The following is a 12,500-nucleotide window of genomic DNA, read 5'->3' on the forward strand; positions in this document are numbered from 1 at the left end:
TAAATGAAAGACACACGAGACTAAAATAATGTTAGTGATTCATGAATAGGTAATAAATTTAGTTCTCTTGGCTTTTTGAAAAATGGGTTCTCTCTCTCTCTCTCTCTCTCTCTCTCTCGGAGAGCGTAAAAAAAATCATATATGAAGAACTCCTTTGTGTTTATTTGAAATAATGATTTTAATCTAATAGGACGCAATTTGCGTTGAATAATTTCTCTACGTTAAGTTTTGGTAAAAGAATTGCTTTTGAGTAATTTTTAAGTAAATACTGCACACTGGCGATGAATGATTTTTATGTTAGTTGTAAGTTGGCTTGCGCTAGAATGATTTACAACGCTTTTACTTTAACAATTCTTTTAATGTAATTTACTTTTAATATACGTTTACTTTACATAAGTTACCTAGCTCCCTATATGACAAGTTGGAAATGGTAAGGATTTTGAAAGGTGTTAGCAAAGTATTTATTTATGAGGTTACATTAAGGACGAAGTGAAATGAAACTTTCACTCAGCGAGCAGGTGAGCGATGCTAAGTGAAACATGAGGTGGAGAGGGAGACAATGTGAATGTGCGATGGCGATCAGCTGATGTTGGAGTAAAAAGCGCACACGTTTTACAACATAACAAAATTCTAATTTGTTATCAAAAGCAAAACAACACTAAATTCTCTGGCAAAATGCTAGATGCTAATATGAGGATTGAAATTATTTATGTTAAAACAGCAAAAGTTACTTTATTTGACTAAAATCATTATGATAAAAGCTTAAGTGGTGACTTATTTGCCTTGGAAACGAAAATGGCTGGCAGGGTAAAGTGGCGTCTGTGCAGAGAGGATAAGACAACTAGCTATGGTTGCCAACATGTAGAATTGAGAGCTAAGTCGAAACGAATTCTCTTAACACTTCACAGACAAAAGAATTGTGCACTTCCTTTGCCATGACTATTAGACGAAAACACTCCTAGCTAGCTAATCCTGTTACTACATGCAATGAATCCCTGGCAAGGCACTTCCTAGTTCTAACTAGCACTTTCTGGCATCTAACTAACACTGGTTCGTGTTATCTACAAGCTAAAACCTGTTACACACAGAAAATTTGTGTGCCGCCAACTAAAAACTTTTGGCGCTCTCGCCGTAACCCACCAATATCTTTAACTAGAAGAAACACTTCTTATTTTAAACACTTCTTAAATTACTACCTAGCATACCTTAATGCTAACAATTTTATGATAATGACAATAAGAATAAGAGTAATGATAATATACCCTTACCTGCTGCCTGACTCGTGTCCCGCCTTGCTAAAACATTATTTACACTTTTATGTTTCGTAAAAAAAATAATTTACATTCTACACTTATTAAGGGATAACGAGATTTTACAACTTTTCAAGGCTCATACTGGCTGGGTCGTCACTGTTATGTGGGTGGTCGTTTTGGACGTAGGTATATGAATACAGTCTTAAACCTTGCTGCAAAAGTCCACAACAACCCACACACGTACAGATATGGAGTAGGAATGAAGCACTTTTGATTTACTTTTAGTTTAGAAAACTGTTTAATGAGCAAAGGTCGCCATGGAAAATCAGCCAATTAGATCTAAATGAAGTTTATTTACACAAAATTGAACAACCTGAGACAAATGGAATGGCAGATAGGCCACGTGGAGAGGGCACAGAATACTGTGTTAAATTACTCTATCATTTACAGTAACACGAGAGACTGGCCGAATTCACACTCTATGCAAGACTGGTTTCAAAATTGTTGAAGATATCTTCCAAGGTAATGTGGGCACTAAGCAAGGATGCAGGAATGCACGGAGCCGGTAGCTGGAAATCTGGAAATGAATTCCAGGTTACACACAACATAAAACAAAGACTTCTCGCACAACATTTATGACTTATGCACTATGGAGGGAATTTATCTTTAAATCACACACAATGCTGATAATATGGGAAGATATGTAATGCTTAAATGGAATAGCTTAATGGAGATCTTCGTTAATCTTGGACAAATCACAAGGGAAGCCCGTGATTGCTAGGTTGGACGAAAGGATGTTCGTTAGAGTAGTGGGAAAATTGAATTTGACAAGCGAAGGAAAATTTGTTTGACTCAGAGGAAAAGAACTGGCTATATGCATGTGACTGAGACATACCTGGATGCCTTATGGAGTGTAGCTTAATATGCGAAGATGGCGTCGGCTTTCTCCGAGTTTGGGCTGCCAGTAAGCGCCTTTATCTAGGAATATATAATATTTATATATTTTATATTATATATATATATTATAAATAATATATATAATATATATATATTTATATATATATATATATATATATATATAAATATATATATATATATATACTTATATACTAAAATATAACATATATATATAAAATATTATATATATATCATACAATATATATAAAATATATATATATATATTATATATAAATAGTTAATATATTAATATTAAATAAATTAATATTAAAATTAATAATATATATAAATATATAAATTATAATATATTAAATTAAAATATACATATATAATATATATAATAATATATATATAGATATATAAATACACACACATATATATATATATATATATAATATATATATATTATATATATATGTGTGTGTGTGTGTGTGTATATATATATATATATATATATATATATATATATATATATATATATATATATATATATATACGTATATATATACATACATATATATATACTATATATATATATATATATATATATATATATATATATATATATATATATATATATATATATATATCTTACCCGCCCCCTTTTTATTAAACTTCGTACACAAATTGGAAACCCTTACCTGCTATCAATGGTGCCCTCTGTCTGCAACCATGTCGTTTAATAAAAAGGAGGGGGGGGTGGGGGGGGGGGGGTAAGAGTGGTGGCAGGCGGTTTAAGAGGCTTTTTATATATTCTATAAGCTGTTGGTATGCTAACGAAGAGACTGGTGACCAGTTAGGCATAGATGGTTTTTTTTTTTTTTGGTAGGGAAAGGGGTTATAATCATGTCACAGGCAACTCGGGCTCTTTTTGCTGATTCAATGGGTTGGACAAGGAGAAGCAGTTCGTCCCATAATGTAGGGATAATGGTAGGAAAGAAGTTATGGGATAGAGACTTGGTCTATTTGATTCTGAATGACTAGACATCTCAGTTTTGTAATTCCAAGATTCAAAATAGGGGTTTCCTATCAAACGCGGTTAAAGAATTCACATGGTTAGTTAAAATGAAAGGAAGTGCTATGCATCAGCTTATGAACAAAAGAATAAACTCAGACCATTGTAGCCAAAATCAATAGGTGCAGCATGTTATAAAATTCGTGTAATGAAGAATTTTTTTTATTTTTATTAAATACATCTTACTAAGTGGTTGTTGAACAGAATGACTGATATCACTTACGTACTTATGCAGAATTAAGTGGACAGTTTGAAGATATATCAAGTTCATTTTTGGTGAGGCATGAGGACAGTCACAAAATCTTCACCCTCTGAAATTGCTTTATCCTGGACACTTGAGAGAGAGAGAGAAAATACCTTTAAGAGGAGCACGAGAGCTGGGAATTGATATCCCGTTTTGAAAAAAGGAGAAAAATTGAGCCTAAAACTCTGGTTATAAAGGATACAAATACATAATCAAGTGAACTCAATTTTTAAGAATTCTCTCTCTCTCTCTCTCTCTCTCTCTCTCTCTCTCTCTCTCTCTCTCTCTCTCTCTCTCTCTCTCTCTCTCTCTCTCTCTCTCATATTCAAGAAAATTTGATCTAAAAAGCGATGTGGGAAATGCCTCCTGAAAATGCCGCTCCGCTTCGAGGCCAAGTTTATCGCTGTGGGAACGACATCCATTGCAGGGAGATGATTGCAGTTGTAAAATGCTCTTCACTTTGATGTGGGGATTTCTGGAATCGATCGTTTTCATCTGCTTTTACTTTCCTCTTAAGGTTTTGCATATTTACAGCTTGTTTGTTCACGTCTTCATCTGCTTTGCATATTTTGATGCCTTCTTTCAGTGATACAGTTTCTCAACCAAGTTTTTCTTTTTATGGTGTAAAGACCTTGATGGATATGTATACTCCAGTCAAGAACGCGTTAATTGTTTTACTATATATGACAATATACCCATTTAAATATATGCAGGTTAACTGCTTTCGGGAGTAATGATGGGGAGAGAAAGCTAGTCTTAGTAAGAAGGATAGGAAACATTCGTAAACCGGTTGAATCTAGCCGTTATTGCAATTCTGTCGTCTTCGAGGCTGATAAGAAAATTGGACATTCCTAGGGAAATTGCCCAAGTAATATTTTTCAATCACTAGAAATACTCTTCCATTTCACCTTTGTAATTTTAATACTGTTTCATACTTTCTGCCATTGTTTCTCACGTCTTTGTTTTTATATCATTCTCTTGGGTCTCTGTTCCAGTCGTACTCCTTTTATGTCCTTTTATGTTCCAGTCGTACTCCTTTTATGTTCCAGTCGTACTCCTTTTATGTTCCAGTCGTATTCCTTTTATGTTCCAGTCGTACTACTTTTAGCAAGGTCTAAAAATACCAGGTCAACCCGCCAGCAACCCAAAACGTGTCGTTTTCTGCACAGGAAAACATTGGGTCAGATTATGACGTCAGACAATCCTGGTGTTTAGTGCGAGGCTCCTCCGTGTACCCATCATTAACTGGTCTGAAACTGTTCATTGCATAACATCCAGTTTTATTGCTTACGGCATCTGTCCGTTTACATAAAATGCTTCGTTATCGTGCTTTTTACGGGTGTTCTTCCAATAATGGTAAAACGATAGGAGTAAATTTTCACAACTTTCCAAGACATGTGGAAGCGAGTATCATATGACTAAAGATATCCAGGAATACATATGGGTTGAACATGTCAGACAAATAAACGCATGGTAGGAAGGTCAAAATCCATGAGGGTTCTAGGAAGTGAAGGTCTTTACCCATTTCAAAAGGGGATTAGTCATTTCCTCTCAGTCTTTGCCAAAAGTGCTACAAACTATAAAAGGCAAATTCGATATATCATCATATATAATAACATACAGACTAAATGAAGATGGGAGCTTGCTGTCGGCACCCATCGACAGTTGCAGTGAAGCAAAGAATCAGGCGTCATCTTTGAGGGAAAGACAGTTCTCTCTGCGGATCAAAATATAACGTAGACAATAATGGCAAAGGACATAACATAAATAGCTGACATATTCCGTCTTATGCTTTGTATGTGAATTGAGTCTTTTGGTTATAATGTTTAGCTTAGCAGAGAACATCGGTTCAGAGGAAAAGGAAAATAGCTTCACTGGAAGTTTGCAAGAGAATGAAGATAAACAACTTAAGGAAGTAATAGAGGAAGGTAGTTTAGGATACTTCGTTGGATTTATTGCCCATAAATTCCCAAAATATTCACGTCTTGGGTCATATGTGTCATTAGAAGACAACTCGTGGACAGGTATAATAAAAAAGAGGTGATAGAAATTAATGAAGCTCTCTAAAGAATTTTATGGAATGAAAATGATGGAAAAAATGGTTAAATGCTGCCATTGTGAAAAATGACTAAGAACTGGAAAAGGAAGCATCGAAAGGTTAGGAGTAGAAATGTCTATTTAATTTACCTCTTGATTCTGTCACATATTTCGTTCGTTGTTGGACGTTCTTTAGATAAGAATTTTAAACAGGGAAACAATTTCTTCCAAAAAATGGTACACGAAGTAAGAGGCTGTAAAAGAATGTTTCAAATTCTAGCTAATGTAGTGTGTGTTGAATGATTTGTATTTCTTAAAAAAAAAATTGCTTACTCTTGATGCCATAATAATTTATAAGTAATGTATCTAAATACGTGGTTATTTTTAAGCAATTACTCTCTGTGAAAACGAGCATATAATACGCTGTTCACAAGAGATATCATAGACCTGTGATTAATCACCAGAAATTGGTTGTATACAACAGGGAAAATTTTTTGTCAAAGGTTTATTTTTTACAGATTTTTTTTAAAGCGTTACATATTTTTTATATGTAAGTATGCGGAATTTCCTAAGGTATTAATATTAGTCATCAAATTCATATTCTGTGAAAAACTAATAATATATTAATAGATATTTAGCAATAACAAATGAGCTAGCTACAAAATGCTAGATCGGTCTGACGTCACAGAATTAACCCCGGTCTGACGTCACACAATTAACCCTTCAGAAGATTGATCGCCCAGTAGCTACTCCCGCTCTTCCCCAGTTTATATTTTGACTGCGATAATCATGATGCTTTTCATTTCCGCTTAAGTCTTCCAATTTCAGATTTCAGGAAATAATATAATGACAATTAAGTGAGAATTCATTGTGCTTCTCCCGAACTAAGCAACGGATTAAATACATGGACGTCAGTCTAGGTTTATAGTCTTGCAGACTGATGCCATATTGGGATTATGATTATAGGAGTTAAGATATATCTGAGGCACACAGCAGCAATTATTTCCTCTATTTATAGCAGTGATTCTGTTTTTATGAACGTTGTGCTAATTGTGTGATTTTTTTTTTAAAGTCACAAACTTACCGTCGTGCGTTCGCAGATGCTTTTATTCGAGTATTAAGTTTTATACCTCTTTGTTTGTCTCATGAAGATTGCTACTGTAAAACATGCCTATTAATTTACATTATGGTTTCGTATCTTGTTAAAATTTGCGTACAACTACGTAAGTTTCTTCAAGCGTGTTTGTGGTGTATATCTAGGTTTGATGTTGTTTTCAGCTTTGGGTATAGTCACCACACGATACCTATTTCTCAAGTGTGTTTGAAGATTCTTCCATTGTTCTTCAGATCTTTAAGTGACATAAATGACTCATATTCTGATGTGGGTTGGAAAGTGTATCAATGTTTATATCTTTCCGAACTAGTCTAAGCATAGTTGTCGTACAGATAGCTACAGTACATGATATCTAATGAAAGTACCCCCATTACTTTGCCTTAGCGCACAACAAACAGTAATTCCGTTGACATTATATTCATTACTAGCACCTGTCGCCGTAATAAGGCTTTCATAATGCAGCCCACACTTATCGATCGCATAAGAGAACCTTTATATAAAAACGGTGGTGAAAATGTGAGGTGCACATCCTTGGAATTGAGGGTGACTGTAGTGAATAATGAATGCAATGAAGGGATACACCGTCTGAAGGTGGGGCAAATAAATGGCAATGAATGCATACCTGCCGAGTAGGAAAAACATATTCCTCCTTAGCCACCGACAGCTGCTGATTTGTTATTGGCATTCCGGTCCATTTGCACCATCAGAATTGTGCGGCCCTGGAAATTATGGCTGTGAATTTCCTCTCATGTCTTTACAGCGCTGCTCTGATAGAAAAGGTTTTTTTATTTCGTTTATCATCTCTCCCCGAATGGTAATATGCTCAGATATTTCATGTTGTCCGTTCCGCAAATTCTTGCCTTTCATTTACATGTACATGAGCTGTTAGGCACTGGCGCGTGTATACGCACACATATGAGAAATTTGAATTCAATAATCGTTTGTTATCGTTAGTGTTTGTCAGTATATGTAGTTCTATATCATGGAAGTCGGTTGCGGGCCAGAAGGCACAACGTTTCCATTGTAAACGAATATGCCCTTTCACTTCTGATTCCCGAAAAGGAAGAGTAATCCCGCCTTCCACCTGTAGCTTTCTTAGTCCGTTTCACCGTTATGATTGGAATCGAAAATTTCATTTGTTGCTTTGTTTTCGCGTATTGCTTGATGAATTCAACAAGGAAATATAGTGTGCATGATTCAAGATTTTACTTTTATGTTTGATTTTTGGATTTATGTAAAAGTAATCGTACACAAAAATATATTTCTGACAACGATGCCCAGATTGCGTAAACAAATCAATCACCCTACCACCTGTCGCAGGCAGTGTTGAGTGTTGTCGCGTCTTTGACGCCGATCACTCTGCTAGTGGGAGATCGATGCAGGTTGCGTCCAGGACCCGCTAATTAGGTTACTTGTAGGCTAACATTAAAAGAGAATTAATACAAAACTGACACTATTAATGCAAAGACGAAGGGATGGTCAAATGTTCTGTTGCATCGAACAGCCATTAGTGGGTTCTGCCTGCGATGAGCCCGCGTGACGCCATTGTCTGGCCCAGGCAATATTATTGGCCCCGGTCTGGCCTGTCTGTCTTATTGGGTCTTGATTGCGTCTGTCCTTCACAGCTTTCACAATTTTTAGCATAAATTGACGGATTCATTTAAAGTCTTTTGAAAGTGATTATAATCAAAATGTTTCTCTTTTTAAAGAACTGTAAATGTAAAAGATAAGATACCTTCTGTCATTTTCAATGGGTAATAGAGAATTTATTGATCACATATTGTTCCATTGTAAAAACGTTCGATATAGTAGACATAATGGGATTGTCAGGAATGTATAATTCAATTAAAATTTCATCGATATTGATTGGAATACTCTTTCTAGTTTCTCATTCTCTACCAACCGGAAGGGTCAGTAGAAAGCAAATAGATAGGTTAATTATAATTTTGTCTTTTCAAGTACTAATTCGTATCTCGGGTATCTGAAGCACCTTTTATAAATTTTGTGAGCTTTCACATCAACTAATCTGCACACCATAAATTATAATTAAAGTGTTTTTCATTGAAATTTAGTATATTTACCATTAACGAGACAAAAATACTTACTGGATGGTATTCAGTCACTTAATTTAATATTCGTTGCTAGTAAGCGCAGAACTGATAACTGCTGAAAGTGCCTTTTAATTTCCCTAGTTTGAGAAACATACAATACATATGAGATCTTATTGTAACTTTTCCCCGCTAAAAAAAAGGTTTGCTTAATATTTTTAGAAGCAAAAACACTTGATATGACCATTCCTTTTTATCTATTAATACCCTTTAGGTTAACGATTAATCTTTTTCATTTATTGTGTATTTGTCACAGGGTTGCTTGCGGCAGGCCCCCAGCAAGTTGAGACAATCATACAGTCTCATGAGGAGCCCTTGGGGAAGGCTGCTTATCTCTATGGCATCCACGAAGACGATGACTGGGATGATGGAAAACAAACTTACGATAGAGACAGCGACGGTGCTGCCCTCTCTAGTCCAGCAGCAACCACTCTCCTTCCGATGGGGGAAGCGGTTGTTGGCTCGTCTTTGTCACCGCAAGGAGAGTTGCTGATGACTGTGGCGTGCGACAGTGGATACTGGCTCTGTTCTGATGGCACTCAGTGTGTCCCACAGAATGACACATGTTCTGGCGTGGCCGAATGCAACGACGAATCGGACGAAGCTGTTGGGAATTGCGGTATGTATATCAATCGCTTATGTTTCTTCAAGGTAGCATTGCATTATCATGCTCATGTAGGTGTTACTACCTGGTCATTTTTCTGTGACTAATTCCTCCGGATAAAGGCACATGAAAGTTCCATCTCATTTATCCCTCTGTAATTCTAGCTAATGACTCCACACCTGCTTTTACCTTGGAAGTTGATTTTTTGAAGAAGAAGCAGTATTAATTTTTTGGGGGCCAACTGTTATTTACCTCCTATCTCTACCCAACAATGATGGGGAACTTTGGGAATTTTGGGTTTTGGGTGGGGGAGAACACACGTAAACAAAGAGGCCATGTAGAGGGCAACGGATACACAAACCCTCAGGGAGCCATATGTTCCACGGAAGAGATGGTGGGGTACCTTGGCGGGGGGAGTGGTGAGTAAAAGGTACAAGTTGATAGAGAAGGGTGGGAGTGTTAAGTAGAGTGATCTAGACGTAAATAACAATTTATCTACAAAGACTATTTCTGCTTTAAAAGCATAAAACTAGGAAAAAAGGGGATAAGGTGCTACATGGCTTATCCGCAATTTTAAAGTTTCTTGGCAAGAACTGTTGTACTGGTAAGAGGTAATATTGTGCTGCACACTCCAGCCACAGTGGTTACAGGAGGTTAGCAATGTTTAAGGTTGTGGCAGAATGGGGCTTCGCGTCTTATCCCCAATTTTAAAGATTCTTGGAAAGAAGGGTTGTACTGGCAAGAGGTAATATTGCTCGCCACAGGAGTTACAGGAGGTTGTAACATGATTGGTTGGATACATGTCCATCGGTCTATCCCCCCTCCAAAAAACCCCCACTATTTCCCTTACTTAGAAGTCGGTGTGTGAACCAAAGCTCCCCTATAACATGGCTCATGCACCGTAGCATTCGATATAGTAGTAGCAGCAGCAGTAGTAGTAGCTGAAATTTTTTCGCTTGTATTTCGTGTTCCAAAAGTCATATAGAACAAGAAATAGCACAATAACACGCTGCAACCTTCTCCCAGGTGATTTACCCCACTCATAACCCCTCTTTCCCATCTCCCCCCTTACCGTAGGATAGAGTTCTGGGGTAATTATTCTTCCTGTGGGGCCCCCCCACCCAAAGCCCCACATTTCCAACGGGTCCCTTAGCATAGAATATAGTTTTAAGGTAAATTACAGGTTAATTAAAGCCGATCCTCCAAAACTATAGTGAATTGTTAATAAGCAACAAAATTACTTTAGGAAACTGCAAATTCCAAAGAAATACCCGTCGCGGATATACCTATCCTTCCATTGCCCTTTTTCACATGCAGGATTCATCCAGTTTTGTAGATTTTATTTTTTTCTAATCTTAATAGCCATAAACATAAGTGAATTAATTTACAAAAGGACAATACTGCCAATGAAAGCTCATATTTTTTCCATGCTGTTGTAGAACTAGATTATCGGCTTTGCTAATGCAAGTAAGATTTTTGCATTCCTCCTTTAATGATTCGTGCTCTTAAACAGTAATTGATACAAAGACTGATTTAAAGTATCCGCAGTTGTAGGTTTTGATGTCATAATAAAACCATACTGTGACTTTATCATAACTACAAGTTATTTTACCATAGTTTGCTTGTCTGAAGATAGTGTCAATTGGGAATTTAGTTATTGCATGGGTTGTTAACCTGTATTGATCTAATTATTTCACCTGCGAGATTTGACTGCTTTTCGGATGTTATGAATTGGTTGCTATGTTAGGGCAGTATTCATTTTTATATTGATTGCACACGCATTTGTCCTCAGTAACCCGAAGTTTCATAGTTTTCCAGTTTTCAGTTAAAGAAACATGAAGCATCAGCGTTTACTGATTTAAGCCTCTCACGCGCTACTTTTGACTGGGAAATTTTTTCTGTAGTTTATACGGGAAAATTTCTTGCTATTTAAAAGGCCCCTTGGTAGTCCGGAATGGAAGAAAGAATGCATCGAATTATTTTTTAATCGCAGGTCAGCTTGTGCTAGGCAAACCGATTATGTCCATCTGGTTGAATTTTTTTTTCTCTCCCTCTTCATTTTGTCCGGAAAGTTTCTCAGAAGCTATTCAATGATTTTACAAAACTTTTTAGTACAGGCCTTATCGTAAGTTATAAATACGGACACCTGATGTCCCGAGATTGTTTCAGGAATTTTGTGCATAAGTTGCACCTATACTCTGTTTTTTTCCATCTGTCCATCCGCCTGTGGTGTTTTTGTATGGTAACACTGCGTCCCGGGCTTTAGATAGTTACATTCAGCTTACATTTAACGATTATAATAATATCCTATTTCGAATATTAACGGTGTAATTCGCATACAGTAAATTATTAAAACACTTTTCAGTTGCAAATGTACACCCAGATATCCTTTTATTTACCTAAAACTTACACATAGCGTAACAATCGAAAGCCCGGGACGCAGCGTTACCATACAAAAACACCTCAGGCGGATGGATAGATGAAAAAAAAAAAAACGTATAGTTAAAATTTTATTTATCAGTGTTGTTCAGAAGTTTTCCCCGCTACTCATGGTCCTGGTTATACTATATTTGACCAAGTTACCTCTGTGTATTGTATTAATGAGCCTTGATGACGTTAACCAGTGACACAGATGCATGAAAATTCCATAATTTATTGTAGGTAAAATTGCAATGACTTGCTGCCTGCTGACACATGATATTAGGGTGCATCGTAAAATTGCCCTACTTATTAGCCTGTCTTATTTACCTTTGCTGGATCCATAGTGGTGACTACTTCAACATTCCACAAGGTAGAATGTTTGTGGAGTTGGTTGGAGATCAATAATGGACGTCTGTTGTATAATACCCTGGGGATTTAAGTAGCACACCGTTTTATAACGTACATTAAGTAATTTTTTACATTAATAAGAATGTGTATATACTATTTCTGCAGTTTCATTTATAGGAGAGCCAGTGTCTTAAATATGTGAAAATTACCAAATTTCAATTTGTTTGCGTTAATGGTTTTAGACTGAATTAGCTGCATCAGGACTCATGTGGTATGCTATAGTACTGAAGGCTCCCTCATATAGTATATGATGCGATTAGGTAAGCGGCTAGCTTGATTTCCTGTAGTGGATCCATAGCCTTAGTATAGACTTCCGTGGATGTGCCCAACTGCAGTCAT

At 36.3% G+C, this 12,500-nt stretch overlaps 1 protein-coding gene across 1 annotated transcript in view; it reads left to right on the forward strand.

Annotated features, from left to right (window-relative positions):
- LOC135198823 (low-density lipoprotein receptor-like) overlaps positions 1 to 12,500 on the forward strand; it is a gene marked incomplete in the record, with an annotated part of 1,079,059 nt that overhangs the window by 365,712 nt on the left and 700,847 nt on the right. Inside the window, 1 exon segment of the mRNA XM_064226794.1 lies at positions 8,985 to 9,347. Coding sequence (XP_064082864.1) covers positions 8,985 to 9,347 — 363 coding nt within the window.

The sequence above is a fragment of the Macrobrachium nipponense genome, chromosome 22, assembly GCF_015104395.2.
Source record: "Macrobrachium nipponense isolate FS-2020 chromosome 22, ASM1510439v2, whole genome shotgun sequence".
In the NCBI taxonomy this organism is placed as follows: domain Eukaryota; kingdom Metazoa; phylum Arthropoda; class Malacostraca; order Decapoda; family Palaemonidae; genus Macrobrachium; species Macrobrachium nipponense.